The 22,504-nt window shown below is 42.5% G+C and overlaps 2 protein-coding genes across 7 annotated transcripts in view; both read right to left on the bottom strand.

Moving 5' to 3' along the window:
* On the bottom strand, positions 1 to 9,843 carry LOC109884375 (casein kinase I). 4 transcript variants are annotated; one of them, XM_020476342.2, is made up of 11 exons: positions 9,563 to 9,842; positions 7,033 to 7,123; positions 6,712 to 6,822; positions 6,273 to 6,421; positions 5,639 to 5,867; positions 5,257 to 5,427; positions 4,943 to 5,091; positions 4,399 to 4,588; positions 3,916 to 3,962; positions 2,268 to 2,334; positions 1 to 2,141 (listed from the first exon to the last, which is right to left on the bottom strand). In XM_020476342.2, the coding sequence occupies exons 2-10, from the start codon at positions 7,106 to 7,108 to the stop codon at positions 2,302 to 2,304; spliced, it is 1,155 nt and encodes a 384-aa protein (XP_020331931.2). In that variant the 5' UTR covers positions 7,109 to 7,123; positions 9,563 to 9,842; the 3' UTR covers positions 1 to 2,141; positions 2,268 to 2,301. The 4 variants fall into 4 exon arrangements, 3 of the variants coding, with proteins under 3 accessions (XP_020331931.2, XP_031683442.1, XP_031683441.1); XM_031827582.1 differs by having other exon boundaries at positions 3,823 to 3,962; positions 9,565 to 9,842; XM_031827581.1 differs by having other exon boundaries at positions 3,823 to 3,962; positions 9,428 to 9,841.
* Positions 9,844 to 13,737: 3,894 nt separating this feature from the next.
* The window catches only part of LOC109884379 (trinucleotide repeat-containing gene 6B protein), a 29,385-nt gene continuing 20,618 nt past the window's right edge, over positions 13,738 to 22,504 (bottom strand). For all 3 annotated transcript variants that reach the window (XM_031827576.1, XM_020476350.2, XM_031827577.1), the window contains exons 12-21: positions 22,312 to 22,410; positions 21,918 to 22,116; positions 21,452 to 21,604; positions 21,154 to 21,321; positions 20,895 to 21,038; positions 17,106 to 17,198; positions 16,731 to 16,946; positions 16,472 to 16,542; positions 15,876 to 16,015; positions 13,738 to 15,643 (exon numbers count right to left, since the gene is read on the bottom strand). In XM_031827576.1, coding sequence (XP_031683436.1) covers positions 15,088 to 15,643; positions 15,876 to 16,015; positions 16,472 to 16,542; positions 16,731 to 16,946; positions 17,106 to 17,198; positions 20,895 to 21,038; positions 21,154 to 21,321; positions 21,452 to 21,604; positions 21,918 to 22,116; positions 22,312 to 22,410 — 1,839 coding nt within the window. In that variant the 3' untranslated portion in view covers positions 13,738 to 15,087. The remainder of the gene's footprint in view (positions 15,644 to 15,875; positions 16,016 to 16,471; positions 16,543 to 16,730; positions 16,947 to 17,105; positions 17,199 to 20,894; positions 21,039 to 21,153; positions 21,322 to 21,451; positions 21,605 to 21,917; positions 22,117 to 22,311; positions 22,411 to 22,504) is intronic.

Genomic DNA, 22,504 nt, shown 5'->3' with positions numbered 1-22,504 from the left:
TAGTGAGGAAATTAGATTTTTTTATTACGTCATAAAATATACACAAATACTGTTGTAAATAAAGTTAAAGTGTGTTAAAGAACTGTACAAGATATCAGTACACAATACATAAGGTGTATACTCCCCATAGCCTGACCAGCGCTATCCCTCCCCGTAGTTACATTGCCACTGGGTCACACTGGCTTGCCAAAGGGACACGTCGCAAACACAGGTCATTACCAGAAACTGTGACATCACTGTGATTGCATCCGAGTCCCAGTTATCAATGACATCAAGGGTGCTGGTAAATGACATCCAGGGACCTCTTATTTTGCAATAGAAGGATAGAATAGATCTCCTTGTTAAAAAAAAAAAAGTAGACAGCCCTATATCAGGTCCTCCAGGAAAGGCTTTGAGTGGAGTGATGGGGAGAGTAGTGACAAATTCTCAGACTATGAACAAACTGCTGGGAATAAAATAGGAAAAACAAAGTGCAATACTTCCAAGAGCTTCCTCGTACACAAGAGAAACAAAATGGAGTATCGGAAAAAGAACAGTGAGACGGACAATCTCAAATAATGAGGCATGAGAAATGTATAGCCTGCAGTTTGTCCCCAGCAGCCCTGTGATCTTAACAGGGGACCTATGGAATTCTGAGAGTCCATGCACCAGACCTACACTTCTGACGACACACACACACACACACACACACACACACACACACACACACAACCCAGTTGGCGATGTAAAAGTTTCTAAAATTCCTCCCAATTTAGTACTTAATATATTTTTAAAGAAATACTGATACCCAGCTGCAATTTATGCATTTATTTTTCTACATTACACCTTAAAAACAACCAACCAAATTTTGGCTTACACAGAAATAAAAAATATTTACAGTGAAGTAAAAAAAAGCAACAAAAAAAAGCCATTGCACCTGATGCAATCAAGTACAGAGCTCATCCATTCCCATCAGACCTACAAAAAGAAAAACATTAAAATAAAATGTAAAAGTTGGCATTAAGAAAAATCATGAAAATCATAGCCACCATCATTTGCCAACTTGTTCATCGCAGTCTCTGGTCAGATACATTAAGAAAGCTTGTGATTCTTCCATGTCTTAAGAATGTTGCACAGTCTTAAAATAAGCATGGTTGCTTTGACCTTATCAACCTACCAAATATTACGACCAAAGAACACAAATCAAAAGGAGACCAAAGTGGGCAAAAAGGAGGATGAAAAAAACAAGTGTGGATGAGGTGGTGAATAAATAAAAGCAGGAGAAGGGTAGAAAACATGTCCACCATGGCTTTTGGACAACATCAGTTCCAAAGTGGGTTGAAGTAGCCTAAATGCTAGGCTAAAGTGGAGAATTAGCAATTCAGTAAGAGGTAAAGTAGGGGAAAAGAACCCAACATCATTTCAGCTAATATTCACTTGCTCTTCCTTTCTTCTCATGGCTTCATCTACCACCCACCCATCTCTCCATCCTTCTCACCATTCCTTCTCTTCAGCTGTTCCTTTCCTTTCTGAGTTAAAACATCAAATAAGAAAGTAAAATTGCCCAAGCCTCAATAGGACCCCCACCAAATGAATATGATCTATTCACAAAATATGCACAGTATATCATACCAATCAGTACAGCCCCTTACTATTCTATAAATTAACTGGTTAAAACATACATGGGTACATTTGTGTGTGTGGTCTTTGCGGTGTAAACAGAAATGGCTAAATCCACACAAGCCCAAATTTCGAGTTGACCCTTTCTTGGTTTGGAACGCGTTTGTGCCCGCAACTATATTTGGCAAAGGAGCACCAGCTTGTCTTTTTCAACCCCCAAATCAGTCTTCTACCTGCCAGCCACCCAGAGAATGGGGGAGGGACAAAGGTGTGTGGCAGGGGGTGCATGATCCAAGCTACCATGGGGTAAATGGGTCAGTGGAGAGGAGGGTGTTATTCACTATCTTATCCTCATACTATTACAGGCCAGGTTCATCCCATCAAAGTTAGGGTGGAGGGGAGAAATTCCTGCAGTCCTTGACCAACTGCCATCCTTTCATCAGTTTATGATTCTCCGTCCTTTCCTCCAAGATCCACTTATTTGTCCAATTAGCAAAAATACACAACAGAAACAAAACTGGGACAAAGGATCTCTTGATGCCCTGCAAGGGAAGATTGCGTATTTTGTCAGATGTATAGATAGTGTTTTCTTGTTATTTATCACCTGTCTGACAAACTAGGTACATTTACTTAAGTCCTGCGTGTGTTAGGGAAAGAGACATCCTCACCTGTCAGTATCCAGTGCATGTGGAACTGAATGTTTCACTTCCCCAGGTGCTCAAATGGCATGCTGACCTGCAGAGAGAGAAAAGGGAGGGGAGACGTATCACGATGAAAGAGATTGTGATACCTCACATCTCAAAATAGGGCTACTTAATGTTAGATCTCTCACTTCAAAGACCGTTATAGTCAATGAACTAACCACTGATCATAATCTTGATGTGATTGGCCTGACAAACATGGCTTAAGCCTAATCAATTTACTGTGTCAAATGAGGCCTCACCTCCTGGTTACACTAGTCACCATATCCCCCGTGCATCCCGCAAAGGCGGAGGTGTTGCTAACATTTAAGATAGAAAATTTCAATTTACAAAAAAAGAAAGAAAAAAATATGTTTGTCTTTTGAGCTTCTAGTCATGAAATCTATGCAGCCTACCCAATCACTTTTTATAGATACTGTTTACAGGCCTCCTGGGCCATATACAGCGTTCCTGACTGAGTTCCCTGAATTCCTATCGGACCGTGTAGTCATAGCAGATAATATTCTACTTTTTGGTGACTTTGGGGTATCATCGGATGGGGCAAGTGTCTCCTGACCCCTCCGGTCTCAGCCTCCAGTATGTATGCTGCAGTAATTTGTGTGTCAGGGGCTAGGGTCAGTCTGTTATATCTGGAGTATTTCTCCTGTCTTAACCAGTGTGAATTTAAGTATGCTCTTTCTTTCTCTCTCTCGGAGGACCTGAGCCCTAGGACCATGCCTCAGGACTACCTGGCCCGATGACTCCTTACTGTCCCCAGTCCACCTGGCCGTGCTGCTGCTCCAATTTCAACTGTTCTGCCTGCGGCTATGGAACCCTGACCTGTTCACTGGACGTGCTACCTGTCCCAGACCTGCTGTTTTCAACTCTCTAGAGACAGCAGGAGCAGTAGAGATACTCTGAATGATCGGCTATGAAAAGCCAACTGGCATTTACTCCTGAGCTGCTGATTTGTTGCACCCTCGACAACCACTGTGATTATTATTATTTGACCATGCTGGTCATTTATGAACATCTTGGCCATGTTCTGTAATAATCTCCACCCGGCACAGCCAGAAGAGGACTGGCCACCCCTCATAGCCTGGTTCCTCTTTAGGTTTCTTCCTAGGGAGTTTTTCTTAGCCACCGTGCTTCTACACCTGCATTGCTTGCCGTTTGGGGTTTTAGGCTGGGTTTCTGTACAGCACTTTGATATATCAGCTGATGTAAGAAGGGCTATATAAATACATTTGATTTGAGAGAACAAAGGACTCCGAAAATTGGAGTGCAAATAAGAGGGTGATCAAGTGAGTGCCGCAATATAAAAATAATAATCAACCCACTGCATGCTACATAATATAGAAGCTAAACACTAATAGGAAGTCCTCTGACTCTTTGACAAGAAATGTAATCTTGTTCTGGAAGGGTGGACATTTTTCCAGTTGATATTCCCCCTCAAAAAGTTGGTCGTAGGAGTTGGGCTCAGGTGCATGGCACCTGGGTTTTAGGGTTTGTGATGATGCATGATGGGGTAGCGTTAGCGTACCTGCGATGTGGAAATTCGGGATTGGTCAAGACGGGCTGTAAGGTCAGAGGATGACACATTTGCGGGGGCTCCTCGGTGGAGCCGCATGCTCACCTTCCGCTCACGCTCAGCGCGAGAGATAGCCCGCGGCGACGTGTTCCCTGAAAGAGGAAGAATACAAGGGAGAAAGCCATTTAGAAATAGAACTGTTGACTGCAAACAGTTATTTCTGTCAATGCGTTTAAACAAAATGATTTATCTATATCAAAAGCTATTTCATTGTCCCCCACAATGAAATCGGCTAGTGTTCTGCTGCTCGGTCTCCGTTCGTTCGTAAATTAGTCACATGCAATCTGACAGCACTGGGACGATTTTGACGAAACTTGGATGAATGATGTGTCTTGCCATAGAGATACGGCATTTACAAAATTACACTGATTGGCAGAAGGGAGCTACAGTAATTAACTGAAGTGTGTTAGTCACACACACAAACACACACACACACTCACTCTATTGGCCCTTTTTGGATAATTTCCTAAATGTTCCTATTCCATTCAACTATAGCTCTAGTTAAAAAGAGCACAGGTGTGTGCTCACCAGACTGCTGCACCCGTGAGGCGGGGTTAGAGATGGCCTGCTCTGGTCCATTCCTAACTCTGTTGACGGCTGGTGGGTTTGGCCCTGGCGGGAGACCCCGTGCAGCGGATCCCCGAGGGCCTCCTACGATACGCTCGTCTCTTTCGTCAGCTCCCCTCCTCTCACCGTCTTCTGCTGTCCTACTGGCACCCTGAGAGGAGACCACACAGGTTACAGCAAACCCATAACTCTACATAGAACACTTCATCCAAATCTTTCAAAATCATTCTGATTATGTGGACACTATGGATAGTGTATTCCACTGCTTTACAACCCTGTTTTTGGAGAGCTATCCTCCTGTAGGTTTTCGCTCCAACCCGTTGTAACCTGATTCATCTTATCAACCAGCTAATTATTAGAATCAGGTGTGCAAGATTAGGGTTGGAGTGAAAACCTACAGGACAGTAGCTCTCCAGGAACAGGGTTGGAGTGCCCTGGTGTAGACAGACAGAATGTAGCACTTAGTTCCTTGTAAAGAATAAGAGCTTTGGTGTGGCAAACTCACAAATTTGAGCATGTTCCAGTCGAATACGTAGTCATAGGAGAAGCCTTGTCTGTGGAACAGATTCCTGAAGAGCTGACGAAGGTATGAGTAGTCTGGCTTGTCATCAAAGCGCAACGAGCGGCAGAAATTCAGGTAGGTGGAGAACTCGGCTGCAGACAAGCAATGCCAATAAAAGGGAAGGGTGAGCAAAAACCCAGGATTGAGAGACTGTGGTATATGCAAATGTTTGTTACAACACAATAGAGAAGGAAAATAGTTGTCCACGCACATTGATACAAATGTCACAGCCCAGACAGATACTAGCAGTCACTTACAGGGGTATCCTTTGCAGAGCACTTCGATGGGGGTGGACATTTTTTTCTCGCTGATGCGTTCGTACTTCTGCCTCTTTGTGGCGGCTTTGAGGCCTTGCCAGGGCAGAGAGCCCAGGTTGAAGTACATGAGGACATATCCCAGAGACTCCAGGTCATCACGCCGAGACTGCTCTGAAGAACAGGAGACAGGTTTGAATGATTTGCCATTTAGGACAGACAGGATCAAGTGGTATCAAAATATGTAAGCTAAGGACAAGGGGACAATAGTCACTACATCTTAACATTAGGCCTGAGCATTGGAGGGTAAAATGAAAATCACATTCATAAAGACATTTAGATACTTCAGCCAAACAGGAGGTGATTTTTTTTTTAAGTCCCTTACCGATGCCCAGGTGGGTGTTGATGGATGCGTAGCGTGCAGTGCCCGTCAGGTTCTTGTTCTCCCTGTAGGGGATGTGCTGGTGTGTGCGGGCGTCTCTGTACTTCTTGGCCAGGCCAAAGTCGATGATGTACACTAGGTTGCCCTTCTTCCCAAGCCCCATGAGGAAGTTGTCGGGCTTGACGTCGCGATGGATGAAGTTCTTGGAGTGGATGTACTCGATGCGACTGATCTGGAGAGGACAGAGGGGGATTCAGAAGAAAATGAGAAGCGAGACAACAGAAAGCTCTGCTGACATGGTCTGTAAAAGCCTTGAAACATTACTGTAAGCTTACAGTAATTTAAACCCTCCAACAGCCAATGCCTTTCGGGGGCACAACACCGGTAAAAACCGAAACAATAAGTAACAGAACAAATCTGAGCATAAGGAAGAACAATGAGGACAGGAAGTAGAGAAAGGACAGCCAAATAGTATAGAAGAGTAATACGACTACACAGCAAAGTTAAGAGAAAAGGGTGACACAGCAGCACAAGCAAAGTTAGGACAGCAGACAGCAGAGTTACTGGTAAAGGGTATAGAGGACAAACAGCACAATGAACGTTGAGGGGAAAAGATGACACCATAAGAGTTCTGTACCATTTGGTCTGCCAGCAGTAGCACCGTTTTGAGGCTGAACTTGCGGGAACAGAAGTTGAAGAGGTCTTCCAGACTGGGGCCCAGGAGCTCCATCACCATGACGTTGTAGTCTCCCTCTGCCCCGCACCACTTTATCGAGGGAATCCCCACTGTCAGGCAGGCACAAAGAAGTAGCTTTTAGTGTACATCTAACCATAGTTACATGCACATACATCCTTTATGACTAATGTCATACAACAACAACTTCAGCAAAAGAGTTTCAGTGCTCAACACATTATTTTGGTGAACATGATACTTCTGAAATGAAATAAATGCAAAAACTGGGTACATTTGACCATTTATGATAGTCACTACTTACTGATCCCAATACACTCAGACGTGTCCATATGGCATTTACTAATGTTCCTTCTCAGTTACACCCCCCCCCCATTCTCCTCACCTCCTCCCTGCATCATCTTGTAGAACTTGCTCTCGATGTGCAGCTGTGGGTGTTTGGTCTTCACACATTCCAACTTAATGGCCACCTCCTCGCCCGTGGCAATATTGGCACCTGAGGAAGCACACACACACCAGGGCTCGGCTCAGGAGCAACTTGTGAACCATGAACATGGAAAGAAACTCCGGTTGAACACCCAGAGAATGGAAAGAAAGTCTATGGCTAAGAGGAGGAAAAAAGCCAATATGGGGACTAGGCCAGTAGACAGAGGCAAATGGAGAAAAGGACAAGGAAGAAGAGAAAAGATGGAGCACTTCCACTTACCAAGGTAAATGTCTCCAAAGGACCCACTCCCTATTTTCCGTCCCAGTCGGTACTTGTTCCCCACTCTCAGATCCATGGTGTTGAATGTTCACTATGGACACAGAACAGACGAGGCCACAATGTTACGAGGCAACCATGACCGTACAGTCTTATATTTTACACTTGGCATAGGCTAATTTGCAAATGAAAAGAAACGATACAAATCCAACTTAATTCACTAGATCTCAAATCGAAGGCAAACTTTGACTAATGGAACATTTCTTCCTGAACCAGCGGTAGGCCGTCTTACAATGGTCACTTTACACATTCCAAACAGGACGACCATTAACTGCAAACAACTAAATGAATTGAGTGAGTGTGTCGCTTGAGCGGGTTGATTAGCAGACAGCTGTCTGGATTCCAGCGATGGGCTACATGATTACATTTGTAAGGCTGCTGAGGTGGTTCAGAGAAAGTGGGAAATACAGAGGGAAATATGGAAGATGAGGCCTGAAAGACAGACAAGAGAAAGAGCAACAACATCTCTCCCTGGAAGGGCCCGGGAGAGCTCCCCAGAGTCAGCTGGGGCCTGGATAGTAGACATTGTCAGACACGAGGGAGGGAAGGAAGCGAGTCTTCTGAGCCAAACTGCACGTGACACTGGAGCAGGATCATCATTAATTTAGCACCCTCAACCACGCCATATTCTGCAGCCACTGCAAAGGCGCTGCTGCGTGGACTGTATGTGTGTCAAAGCCCAGAAAGGAATCTGTGCAATGAACTTTAGAGCAAGACCTGGAGAAAGATATGAGGCATAATTTATAGAGCGCCACACCAATATAGGTGGCCTAAGAAAAGCTTCTTCTATCTCTCAGTTCACAATGTAGTACATACATATGGGAAGCATTATTCTGTCAGTTCTCATTACTAAACTACTATAGAGCTTTTCATTGTGTGTATGACCGTGTCATGTTTTTCCTATGATTAGGCCTAAGCCTTCCTACAGCACTGACCACATTATACCTCACCACGATTACAGGTCTACTTCCTCTCAACATAATACTTTGGAAATGCAAGTAGCTCATGACAGAGCAGAATGAGGAAGAACGAGAAGAAGCATTTTCGGTCAAACTCAGTTGTGTGGCAATGGGCATACCAATTCGGGAATGGAAAAAGTAATCAATTGTGCAGGACTAGTTGTGCATATTTAAAACTACCAAGGGGGACCAAATATCTTTCCGGAAATTATTCAAAAAAAATTGGCATGAGGTTCTTCCCATTGCTTGTAGTGTTGTCAGAAGAGGCATCAGGTGACAGACAGAAATACAGATGTGATGGTAGTAGATGGATTAGGGTTAATAAAGGGTTAGGTTTCATTACAACATGAGGGTTTTAACTGTAGAGACCCAGCTCAGGCCTAACATTAACCAGGGCCTATGTGAAACACCATAGATGAATTGCTTTGTCAGGAATAATGACATTGCTTTATATCACACATTGCTCCGTGCATGACATTCAGCTATGGAACACTGCCAGAAAATCACAATGGTCTACCGCTGGATATTCAGTTTGTAACAAGGGACTTATGATAATTATTTAGCAGTTGATTCATCCTACTGGGTCATGTGAGAGGTTTTATCAATAGATCACAGTTCAGAGCCAGGCTTTATATTTTGGTAGGAAACGATCAGGACCTGGTAACTACAGTGTAAACCATACACTCCGGCACCATGTATTGCAATATTCAACCATTACCACTATTCCCATGAACAGTGTAGAGTATTTACTGACTTGAATCATTTCATCAGTGTGGGCCTGTAACCTACATAGAATTACAATGCGTTCTCTTTAAGAGGAATTCTGTCTTAACAAAAAGCTAGGAGGATTTCACAACCACATGAAAAGAGACCATTTTTTCAGAAACAATACAACTAGGCCTACATAATGCCAGTCTATTTCACCTAGTGTTAATGTATTAACTAGGTACGGCAACGTTAAATTTAACATTTGCATTGACAAAATCCTTTTACGGATTTGAGTATCATCAACCCAACTAAACATCTTCTTACGTAACCTTTTAGAAAGCTGTCGCTGCGTTGGTAACAATCAAAAGGGAAGCATCTCAACTAGGGTGAATAGTTATGTGACATTTACGATCACTCAAAAGTCGAACTGGTTACAATAATAATAACATCTACCGTACACTTCAAACAAAAGGTTGCTACTGTGACAATACCAACTGTCCGTATTCAGCAGTGGTTGTGCCTAGCTAGCAAGTAGCCCGAGAATACGCTTGCCGCTTCAACCATGTACCAGTCATTCACACCATTTGAAATACCTTCAAGCTTCACAAATAGTTGACAGTGTATACGATCATGTATCATTTTGACTTTATTCTAGCCGCACCCTTACCTACCCTATGTTCTCCAGTGATAGCCATCTCTATTCGCCCCCTCCCCCTCTGCGACGCTCCTGAATACAAGACTCCGGTTCGGTCGAATCAAGTTCTCTTTCCCCCCTGGTTTCGTCGGTTCCCCCGTACACTACTCACACGATATTAGCTTTATTCGAGAGGTGGTTCAGTGGCGGTGCTGATCCGAAGGATGTCAGTCAGACTGGGCCCCGGGCAGCGAAGGATGGGAACGGATTCTGGTGGCTCTCATACCCCAATTTTCCTTTAGCATCGGCTATACTCCCTGTTGATAGTCCCTGTGAAGCTTCAATACGAATGGCCGTCTCTATCAGAGTTCTGTCTCCCCCTCTCGTTACTCGCAACGCACCATTGACCAACATCGATGATGTCAGAAGCACCCGGATTGCCTTAAAGAAATAGAACAGCTACAACTGTAGACATTCTTAAATGTTACACATTTGAGGAATAGGCAGCCTCAGAAAATAGATGCAACTGAATTAAGTGAAAATAATATGCATTTACACAGGCAGCCCAATTCTGATATTTCTCTCACTAATTGGTCTTTTGACCAATCAGATCAGTGCTGAAAAAGTGCTGATATGAAAAGATTAGTGTAAAGAAGATCAGAATTGGGCTGCTTGTGTAAACGCAACCATAGAGAGTTGGCTTTTGTTCAGTTATAAAGAGAATAGGCCTTTGCATGATGATTAGATTCTTATGAACATTGTTATGAAGGATAATAGAGTGAAGACAAGAGCCATCATAACAAATAGCAGTGGTTCTGGTTTAGAGATAGTGAAGATTCCATCCAGACATTAGTCCTCATCCACATTACCAAAGGGTTCTCTATAAGAAAGAGTACAGTTGGTGCTCGTCCATCTCCATGGCTTGATGATGAACTGGGTGAGGCTTTTGCTCAAAGAAATATGGCAAAAGTCTTAGCAGCCAAGTCAAAATTTGAAATTGATGAACAGAATTATAGAACATTACGTAATTATGCAGTTAAATTGAATCGAAAGAAAAAACAGTTTTACAACAATGCTTTTATTGATTGTAAAAACGATTCAAAAAAGTTATGGAACACAGTTAAGGGCTTACTTGGTACATCTATCTCATCATGCCCATCTAGTGTGGAGGTTGACGAGAGAATAATAACAAAACCAGTTGATATTGCCAATCATTTTGCAGATTTTTTTTACAAAGAAAATTCATTTACTGAGCAACAAGGTAAACATGCATTCTTCCAAACAAGCTATTGTCCAATGGATTGATGATCATATTATGAGCAGCAAGATCTGCTCTTTTAGTCTGCAAACGGTGTCAGTGGAGGAGGTGTTAAACCTATTGAAGTCATTACGTGATGGTAAATCTACAGGTTATGGTCTTATGGACAATTTTTTTGCTTCGCTGTGCTGCTCCCCAGATTGCAGTTCCACTGAGATACATATTTAATTGGTCACTGGAAAAGGGGATGTTTGCAAATGTATGGAAGCATGCGAAACTGTGTCCTATTCCCGAAAGACTGCAAAGAACCCATTACTCCTGCCAATAGTCAACCAATTAGTCTACTCCCTACACTCAGTAAGATATTGGAGGGTATTGTGAGTAGACAAATATGGGAGTACATGGAAAGGAATTGATCAGATTACAGCCAATCAGCATGCTTATCGCAAAAAACATTCCACTACCACTGCATTGGTTGACATGACTGACCAGTGGCTCAATGCTATGGATAATGGCAAGTTTGTGGGTGTACTATTTTTAGATTTCAGTGCAGCATTTGATTTAGCTGATCATGAAATAATTTTGACAAAATTAACGCATTATGGTTTTAAGGAGGTAGCATTGAATTGGGTACAGTCATATCTAACTGACAGGAAACAGTCCACCTATATCAATGGTTCATTTTCTTCCCCTCATGTGTTAAACTGTGGAATACCGCAGGGCAGCTGCCTTGGGCCACTTCTCTATTTAATATATACCAAAGACCTTCCCTATGCCTTAGCTGAAACTCAAGCTACTATATTTGCAGATGATACTACAATTTATGCAGCAAGACAATCAGTTCAACAGGTACAGCAAGCTTTACAAGGAGATTTGAACAATATTAGGGAGTGGGTTTGCCAAAACAAACTTGTTTTAAACACCAAGAAAGCCAAAGTTATGTTGGTCTGTTCCACTAGGAAAAGGCCAAAACAGCATGGGATACAATTAAGTATGGGAGGAGTACAAATTGAAGAAGTGGCAGAAACCAAACTATTGCGAGTGCAGCTAGACAACTGCTTATCATGGTCGTCTCAAATAATTAATCTATGTAAAAAAAAATATATTAAAACAGTGGAATACCACAGGGCAGCTGCCTCGGGCCACTTCTCTATTTAATATATACCAATGACCTTCCCTATGCCTTAGCTGAAACTCAAGCTACTATATTTGCAGATGATACTACAATTTATGCAGCAAGACAATCGGTTCAACAGGTACAGCAAGCTTTACAAGGAGATTTGGAGAATATTAGGGAGTGGGTTTGCCAAAACAAACTTGTTTTAAACACCAAGAAAACCAAAGTTATGTTGGTCTGTTCCACTAGGAAAAGGCCAAAACATCATGGGATACAATTAAGTATGGGAGGAGTACAAATTGAAGAAGTGGCAGAAACCAAACTATTGGGAGTGCAGCTAGACAACTGCTTATCATGGTCGTCTCAAATAACTAATCTATGTAAAAATATATATATATTAAAACAGCATGCATAATCAGAAGGATAGCTAAATATTTACCAGGAAAAATTATTCAGCAAATAACACAAGCATTCATTGAGAGTCAGGTGAACTACTGTTCGGTGGTCTGGGGAAAGGCATCATCAAGTGAAGTTAGGAGACTGCAGAATGCACAGAACAAAGCAGCAAGGATTGTTTTAAGATGGCGATATGGTTATTCTGTTGCAGTCATGCACAATGTTCTTGGTTGGTCATCAATCGATAAGATAATTGAAAGGAACATGCATATTTTATTTAATAATATACATAATTTAAAACGGCCAAGTTCTATTCACAACGGTATTAAGTTGGTAAGAGACAGACATTCCGTAAATACAAGGAATAGACATAGACATATAACATTTTGATTTAGAGCAATAAAGAAATTGAATAAATTAACTGAGCAAACCAGAAACCTTTCAATGTATAAATTTTAACATTTTAAAACGATTTAAATATAATACATAGAAATGTTGTGGGACTATAGTAGATGAAGAATCAATATTTTTTTAGATTGAGTATTTATTGGGTCATTATGTTAGTATATTATGTATGTTTGTAATAGTGTATTATATGTGGAAATGTGTTCATATTTTAAATTGTATTTTAATGTTTTAAGGACTCTTGGAAGATTAGTCCAAATGGGGACTAAAAGAGATCCAAATCAAATCAAAATCAAATCTCCATAGTCCTGCACCCTGGAGTTTAGACACAAGCAGCAGAAGTGAAAGAACAGCAGAGGTCACCATAAGGTACCTCTAGATCCTGATGGTTTTGCACAGTGATGGGCAACTGGCAGCCCCCCCTTTTGTGGAACTCAGTTGGGGTCTAAACTTGATGTTGAAAGTCAGAATAGTAGAACACACACAGTGCAATTTCCAAATTTGGTAGTGCAAGTTTTTTTTCTTGTTACGTCAGTCACTCAATTAGCCCAATTAATCAGCTAACATTTTTTAGATTGGTAAATTAGTCTAGCCAGCTATCTAAACTTGTAGTAATCATGGTCAAATTACCGACAGGGGGTTCCCCATTGATTTTGTTAATCACTCTCATATTCAAAAAAAAAAAAATTCTCTCCAACCTATGGCAAAATTGCAGGAACTGTGTTATAAAATTGTTACATCTACTCCCCGCCCCATAGCAATATGTTTTGTTCGTAAGGTGGGGTGCCCAACAAAATTCCCCAATTGATTAGGGCTGTCTCTGACTGCACGTGTGGACCCGCAAGCCACGAGTTCAGATTTTTTTGTGGCCCCCACCCCCATCAAAGTTGCCCATCTCTGGTTTTTCACATACAGGATTTAAATACTCCATACTGTCACACTAATTGCACCGCAAATGATAGCCCAGTAGAGAAGTGCATGCTTCTTACGGGCTGTGTGGCTTGTACAGTAAATAGGATTGGTTAAGATGGCATAGCAGATGGACACCGGCTTATTTGAGTGTGTGCGACGTGGAGTGGACACAGGAACCCGTGTGTGAACAGTGTTGGGACATCTGAGGATAAGAGGCCATTCTGTATAGACGGACAATTCTCAATGACCACAAGACAAGTAGAAGCCAATACTTTCATCTTTATTAGTAATCTTGTTCTCTGTTTAAATAAATTTATTTGTAAAATCTCAAAACGAAACACTGAACAGGAGTGTTAAAGCCTGTCTTAATTTAAAACGATACACAACAAAACATATAAACACACGGTAACTCTTTTCTGTGTCTTGTAAACAACCCCCCACCACTCCACAGTTTGATAAGATTTGGCATGTCCTTTTTCTCAATACATATGCCTTCAGCTCTTTGTATCATTAAATTTTTTATTATTGCAGTTCGGACAATAAAAAAGACAGTCTGCAAAAAAAATTATCTTAAAATGAGAGAAAAAAAAACTAAGCATTAGTGCCAATGTTCTTGAACACAGTCAGCAGTATACCGAATGCACTCAAAACAGATTTTTAGACCTTCTGTAAGCAGCCTCGCACACTAATCATGACAGGCAGTAACATGCACACTACATTATCCTCACATTCACACACAGGGGTTTAATCACTTGGTCTCCTTCTCACTCATACACTCATACACACACACTGAGTATTCCATACACAGTATCCCACTCTCTGAGAAATGCAATGTTCCCTCATACTGCCAGAGTTTCAACAATTATCATAGTAACAAACGTGATTGAGAGAAAAACAACAGTAGGAGGTCAGCATTTGAAAGGAACAATTACATTTCAGTATTCCACTGTTCAAAATAAAAACAACCATACAAAACAGAAACTTAACATACACAATAAGATAGTTGTCATCAATCAGAGCGGTGTGTTTGCACATGTTTTGATTCAGTCTCCATAAGGGGCATGAATGGAAACTGCAGGTTGTCCTGCATCACATAGTTTTCCTATATGATGCGAGTAATGCTGTTACAGTGCCCATCTGTCCAAAGGCTAGTTTGTATTTGGTGTGTGCATGTCCATGTAAGTCTGTCATCAAATCACCTACTAAGCACAATGCAATCCAGCCAGTCTCTCAGACCGACAGACTAATTTTTCAGGTTCAAGTCTAGCAGTTGAAATCTTCATCTGTGGAAAAAGGCCTTACACGTCTAACAGTCCCTGCATTTGTTTATAGAATAGCTTAAGTCTGGCCATGAGAATGTGTGTAAGCATGTCTCACATTTCTGCTTGTGTGTTTACGTGGATATATTTAGTCATTTATATATGTATGTGTGTGTTTATGTGGTTATATTTAGTCAGTTATATATGTATGCGTGTGTTTACGTGGTTATATTTAGTCAGTTATATATGTATGCGTGTGTTTACGTGGTTATATTTAGTCAATTTTATATATGTATTTGTGTTTCCCAGTGTATGTCGTGTGTCTAAATATATACTTATGTGAAGGTGTGTCAGATGGAGTCAGCCACTCCTCCCAGCAGGTCACCAGGCAACAGGGCAGCTGGGCTGCCCATTTGCTGCCTGTCCTCCATTTGGGGTGCACCCCACAAGCTGCTGCTGGAGTAACCTGGGGTCACACCACCCCAGAGCCCAGACCTCCCTGCCTCTACCCGTCCCACCCCACCCCCTACCCCCTTCCCAGCCCCGTTGGCGCTCCACTGAGCAAAAATACCAAGCCCAGGACCTTGGGCTGAGGTGGCCTCTGGAGAGCTTCCCGTACCATCCAAACTTTGCCAGCCGGAGCTGGAAGGCCCCACACTACCCAGAACCCCTCCTCCACCGCTGTTTCCACCCAAATTGTTTCCTGCCCCAATTGCTGCTCGTTCACTCCCCGGGGAGCCCCCTCCGCTGTTGCACACCACTGTGTGCGTTCCTGACGAGCCCTGGGCCGCCCCTGCCCCTGGGCTGGCCCCCTCCGCACCTCCAACCTGGGAATGTGCAAAATAGCGAGCCACTTCCTCCTCACTCACAAACTCTGCCAGGATTGTGGTGTTCCCCAGAACACACCTGGAGAAAACAAAATATGTCAGTGTCCTTCAGTAAAACAGGTGAAGTAGTAGAAATTGTACTAACTGAATGGCCATCAGGCTCCAATTCAGCATTAAAGGTAAAAAAAAAAAAAAACATGCTGCATGGAGCTAACATTAGGGCAAATTTGTAAATATTTAATTACAGGCATTTAGCATTACACTAGGTAGCAGCACAGCATTTGTTAGTATGTAGAGGGGTAGTAGCGTACATGTGCAGTGCACCCTGGGCCTTGGCTGCTTCCTGACGTGTGCTGTAACGAATCAGGGCGCTGCCCTGGGTCAGGCCGAGGTGAAAGGTCAGCAGGGGGCCGTGCTGCATACAGATAGTCCGTAGCGTGGAACCGTCAATCTGTAGAAGAACAAAAAATGTAGTGGGATACCAGTGTGTCTGTGGTGGGGAAGTGTGAGACTGTAAAAGGGTAGGCAGTGGAATTAAACATTTCCCCATTCTGTTTTTCCCTTAGCAGCCCTTTCATGCCAACTTCATTCATGCAATCCTTAATTGATTAAATGGATCAGCCAACTTCACAATCCAATTACACTTGGGTCACGCATGACACCGGCTCATTTGCATATAGGATACACTGAAGGAGAATGCTGATGAATTAGAAATTCACACCCACCTCTCTCTCAATGGCCATTTTATTTAATAGCTGTGATAAATTACACTTCGATGATGGGTCAGAAAACATAAAATTCCAAATCACCCACAACATAATCTATAGCCCCCCCCATCCTTCTGCTCATTCCCTCCCTGCTCATAGGTGCTAGTGCTAACATCTTTATCAATTCTCTCCATCTGTACCTGAGGGGTGAGATTGCTGAGCAGTAGCCAGCAGCTGCCTCTGGAGGCCACACCATCATTCCACGCTGAGCCTACGGAGGAGAGAAAGAGGGCAGTCAGAAACAAAGGGTAGTCTTTCAATCTTTTTCTGTTGTAAAGCCAGTATCTAATAAATATCTTACTACAATGAGTTCTGAAAACCCAACAGCTATAAATGGTTTTGTATCAAGTTAGCCAGGAAACAGTTAAAATCACTACAGGGTTGATCCAGATATATTACCTGTCCCAAATCTTGAATCTTGACTGCCCCCGCCCTCTCCCCAGCCCCTGGTCAAACGCGGGGCTCCGCTGCCCCATAGGGATGTCGAGGCCAGTTTCTGACTGGTCAGTCCAGGAGGGGGGCGTGGCAGCTGGGAACTGATGCGACTGGTCTTCCACGGCTTATTGTGTCCAATGGGCTCTGGGGGCCAGCTGGGTTTGTAGTCAGAGTACTTCGCTGAGGAAACAAGCACAACTTTCAACAGACCAAAATAAATGACAAAGGAAACAGCTAATTTCAATATATCATCAATTTACAGAGCTTTGGTTAGCCGCTCATTCTCTCAAATATTAGACTATACCTTAAAGCTGTTCATATATTAGAGAATGTCACTACCTGTGCTGTGTGCATTGCCAAGGGGGTTGTCTGAGGCACTGTAGGGCCAGGCACCTGGTGAAGGCAGCAAGGTGTTGAGGGAGGGGTTTGGCCCTGCAACAGAGAGATAGGATGTGTCAAGAGCCACTTCCTCCTCACTCAAACTCTGCCAGGATTGTAGTGTTCCCCAGAACACAAGGGAAACATAGCTCATTTCAATCAATTTACAGAGCTTTGGTTAGCAGCTCAGTCTCAACTATTGACTTGACCTTAAAGTTGTTCATATCAGAGAATGACGCTACCTGTGCTGTTGCATCCCCAGTTGTGGGGATGCGAACTCCCTCGCTGCTCATGTATGCCAGTTAGGCTCTACACCCCTTTTAAAGCAGATTAATGTGCTTCATTTGAATAAGTTATTTGGCCACTTTAGTTGTGATACAAACCTTATTAAAACATTTTCACAAGTGATCATTTACAAGTGATAGGCTAACATTGTCACTAGGGTTGCACATTTTGGGGAATATATAAATGAATATTAATACCATTTAAACGTGTGTCATGACGTGGCCCTTTCTGGGTATAGATCGTGGCATCCCTCTCTTTCGCTCTCCTACATACATATTCTGTTATCTCAGGTTGTAAATTCCTGGAGGAGACTCTCCTGTCCATGCAGTATATAGAGAGAGTTTCACAGTAGAACAAATGAATTTCTTCTACATCACAGAAAAAATATCCATGTTTTGGAGAATGCGTAAAAAGTCGGTGGAGAAGCCAGCTACGACCCGGTCTGTTTTGTTTCATGTTTGTGACCTCATGAAAGACAATATAGCCACATTACCATAACTCTGTTTATACATTATAAACAGAGTTATTATTGTATAAAATGAATGAGTAAAGATTAAACCATTTGTGAAATGATGGAATGCTATGTTAAACCCTTAATGTGAGAGGATTGTATTCCCTTTAAAAAGTTTAACTAAGTCATTGGCCCGCCCCCATGAGCACACATGATCTGGCTCATGGGACAGCCCTTTTCTACTGTTACGAATAAAACCCCCACCTGAAGAAATCCTTTTCAGACCATGCCTACCTCAGTCAGCTGAGGGGGCAAAGGTTTGAGTAGAGACCACAAAAAAACTCAGTTTAAGCTAAGGTTGTAATGGTTGTTGAATTTCTAACCATACCACGTGGAGCATTGGCAACAGCCGAAACATCTAATCTATAAGAACATTTCTGGATGGTATCCACGAAAGACTTCCTAACAGAAGGACAGACGATTCCAACAGAGATCACAACGACACACTGAGAGTAAATATATATTGATTGCAATTATTCCCAAATGAGTGTGTGTTCATGGGCAAAGGATTAGCATTTCAATTAATATAATTATCAACTATGTAGTGACTTTGTCTTTACCGCACTTCAGTCCACACCCACTACCCACTACTATTAATTACAGAGAATTGATTTGATAAAATAACAGTCTTCAATCTAATGATGCCAAAGACGTGACATGTGTTTTTTTGCATTGGATATATTTACCATATAATACGGAGACAGAAATAAACCTTACCATTAGCAGACAATTGTAAATGATTAAATCCTTTCAATAGAATTACAAATGTTTTAGTTACAAATTGAAGTTGAATTCAATGAATTGACTCTTCACATGGGATGTTTTCACTGAACAAAAGGGAATATTGAATGATCCCCAATGATCCATTGCATCTCCCAAAAACATTTTCAACATTCATCTGTAAAATTATAATCTAGAAACTAAATCTTTGGTTGTCTTCCTCTCAGGCTTCCATGTCTTCTTCCCAGACCTCCTCAATGTCCACCTCTTGAACAGACTGAGGCCTCATCTTCACTGTCACTTTCCAACCTGGAAAGTGGATGGCTCATTGTCAGGTTCAAAAAGCCTCAAATTTGCCCGGATGGCCACCAATTTTTCAACCATTGTATTGGTCAGCCTGTTGAGTACTTTGGTGTGTATGTTCCCAAACAAGGACCAGTTGCGCTCTGAGGAGGCTAATATTAGTAGGATTTGGAGGATGGTGGAGGCAACAGGGGGAAAAAGCCTCAGATCCACAAAGTCCCTTCCACCAGGTGGCTGATGAAATATGTTGGCACAACTGCCATATTGAATCTCCATCCCAAAGCCCTTGCTTGGAAGTGTACTTCGTCAGACTGCCAAGAACCTTTCCCTCATCCAGGCCAAGGTGGCGAGACACGGTAGTGATGACACCATAGGCCTTGTTGATCTCTGCACCAGACCGGATGCTCTTGCCAGCATACTTGGGCTCCAACATGTACGCTGCGTCATGTATGGGCTTCTGGCAGAAGTCTTCACACTTTTTGATGCATTTCAGAACTGCAGTTTCCTCTGCTTGGAGAAACAGTGAAATGGGCAGGGCAGTACCTATTTTTTGGTACTGCCCTAGAGAGGTGTATGCTGGGCGAAGTACATTCAGAAATCTCTTCCAATACACATTGCCTGTGAGCATCAGAGGTGAACCAGTTGCATACACAGCTCGAGCAAGACATTCATCAGCATTTCTGACTACATTCCTCCATTGAGTAAAAAAAAACTTCTGATTCCAGGAGGACCATGAGCTGTTGCTATCGTTAAGATGTCTGATTTGTCATTTTCACCTCGAATAGAAGTAGAGGTACTTTTGTCAGAGGTTGCTTGTTGTGAACAGTGAGGGAACTTTATGCACTTGGCCAAATGATTCTTAATCTGTTGCATTCTTCACATATGATTTGGCACAGTACTTGCAAATGTACACAGCTTTTCCTTCTACATTAGCTGCAGTGAAATGTCTCCACACATCAGATAGTGCCCATGGCATTTTCCTGTAAAGATAAAAAAATAAAAATAATAATAAAAACAAATACAATTCCATGTACAGATAAATAGTTAAGCAGTTAGATTAAACAACTCATTTGTAAGATAAATGGTTTAAAATGAAACATATGGAAACAGGTGAATTAACACTCCCCAGTTAGCAGGCTCAAGCAAACTAAAACCCACATGGAAACAAAAACTAACTAGCAGAAATTGCTAACAAGTTAGAAATGATTTAAACACTTTGCTGTAGGCTACTACTTACTAGTTAATAAAAAATAATTTTGTCATAAAATATATCCACCCCACCCAGTACAGTAATGAAAACTTACCAGAAAGCATGTAGTCCTTGGCTCGGACAGTGTAGTAGTGTGGGCTCAACAGCATCTCATTAGTGTGCAAGATCTTGAGAATCAGCTCTACATGTGATGGAAGAATGCACTGTGCATGCAGAGGGTTGCAATTCCTTTGAATTGGGGATAGTTTAACCAAAATATGCCACAAGACCTACAATTGCCTTATATGTATCCTACAAAATAAAAAAGGTTCACTGTTATAAGCTAACTTTTTTGACGAATGTAAGCAAAATTACAGGGCTCAACTTCCCATGGAAAATGTCAAAAAATGTACAGAAGCTTTGCAACCCTAATTGTCCCCCCATCAGACTATTCTTGATTTAATCTTATCTTTACATATTCAAAATAACATATATTGGTGAAATTTGTTTTGATTTAGAACGGACCATTGCACCTGTACCAAAACAGGGGCAGCGGGATAATTTTTTATTTTTTTTAAGTAATCTATGCACTTAAATAGCAAATGGAGGATGCTTTTCCCACCAGGCAGTTTGACTGCCCTCGTGACCGCCAGTAATACGGTCACTGCAACAGCCCAAGGTGTGCCAATAGGTTTAATCTCATTCAATACTTATACAGAAGCAGTGATTAAACAGTGAGTACCTGTATTGTCTCGCAGTAACTGGTGGTCAGAGTCACTGAGGCTGGAGGGTCCATGGGAGCCCAGCACACTGCCAGGGGTCATGTAGGGGTCCGACTCCGGGTCGGCACTCTGGATGCCTTTCCAGGGCACTCCAGGCTGGAACTCTGTCACCGCAGAAAAAACACAGGGAAGACTACTGAGCCTGGCAATATTGACATTTTTTGCAACTGCAATGTTTCATATGTGCATTAGGAACTTGGGGTACTAAAAGTAGTTTACCTGGGGGCCAGCTGGATGTCCCAGTCATGGTGCCCATCTTGCTTCCAGGGGTACGGTGCCAGTTGTCAGAAGGGCCCTGAGGGGTCATTCCCAACCCATCAACTCCGAGCAACTCATACTGTGAATATGGGGAGCCCTCTCGAACTTTCATGGCCATGGGTAAAGGACCTGCAATAGCACACAAGACAAAAACAGAAATACAAATAATTTGTCAGTTTGACATGGCTTTTCCTTTTATGGCTTTATATAGGAATGATTATTCATGTAATTAGCAAGACATTGGATTTTAATGACTCACCATTCTTGTGATGGGCTGTATCTGGGGGAGAGGGGGCCGGAGAGTGACCCTCCATCATCCATTTGAAGCGGGACTGCTGCCCTCCTCCATCCTTCACCCCCCCCACCATGGAGCCCAGCTCTAGCCCAGACAGATTGCCTCCGGGAGCAAGACCTGATATAACAGAAAAAACATGGTCAGATGGTTCATTCACTGCAGTCATGAGCAAAGATGGCTGTGTTGATAAAACTTGGGCCAGTGTAATCCCCTTGAAATCGAACATCACGGAATAGCTGCTAGGTGATTTAAATGAAAGACTTTCGTCACGGCAACAGTGATATACGAGCTACTGTTTACACAAATTAGTTGGATATGATTTAGTAATGGTTTGCCTTTGACGTCATACTGAGTAGACTGCTCTAAACTGACAGATTGGACTGAAATGTGTTAGAGAGATAATAACGAAGACCAAACCTAAGCAACTTACCAGAGTACATCGCCTGTGTTTTGGCATGAAGATCTGACAAGGGCCCACCCATACCAGGGTGAGGCATTGAGTCTGCCATCGGCTGTTTTGGTGCCCCTCCAAGAGATGGGGACAGTTTGGAGCTCCCACTGCCTCCGCCTACCACTCCCTGTTGTTGTTGCTGTCTCTGTTGTTGCAGAATAGCCATGATCCTAGCCAGCTATGGAGACATAGGGTAAGAGAAAAGACTGAAAAATATGTACACAAACACTGCATCAAGAGACTAAAGACAAGCTGGCTAGAAATCTACTACATACTGAAAGTCTAGCACAACTATTGCATCTAATATTTAAATTAGTCCGAACTGCTATTGGTATAGTGATAAGGCACTACACTACTATGGGACGTTCAGTACCTGCTGTGGATCAGTCTGCTGGCGTATAGGCTGGGGCAACTTCCTCTGGTTCTGCAGGAGCTGCTGCTGCTGTTGCTGCTGCAGAAGGAGCTGACAAGCCTGGGAGGGGGGGGGGGTTTGGAAGGCACAAAGTAGTTTTACTATTCTATTCCACTGAGAGAGCTAGTGTAGTAGCAGTTTTACAGTTGCAATT

Source organism: Oncorhynchus kisutch, linkage group LG6 (assembly GCF_002021735.2).
Source record: "Oncorhynchus kisutch isolate 150728-3 linkage group LG6, Okis_V2, whole genome shotgun sequence".
Lineage (NCBI taxonomy): Eukaryota > Metazoa > Chordata > Actinopteri > Salmoniformes > Salmonidae > Oncorhynchus > Oncorhynchus kisutch.
This window is presented reverse-complemented; position numbering and strand designations above follow the sequence as displayed.

Coding starts and splice junctions, on each gene's coding strand:
- LOC109884375 (XM_031827582.1), bottom strand. CDS start 7,108: ATGGATCTGAGAGTGGGGAACAAGTACCGACTGGGACGGAAAATAGGG. Junction 5,428..5,638: donor CAACACCCACCTGGGCATCG/GTAAGGGACTTA, acceptor CCTGTTCTTCAG/AGCAGTCTCGGCGTGATGAC. Junction 4,589..4,942: donor ACTGGAACATGCTCAAATTT/GTGAGTTTGCCA, acceptor GTCTCCTCTCAG/GGTGCCAGTAGGACAGCAGA.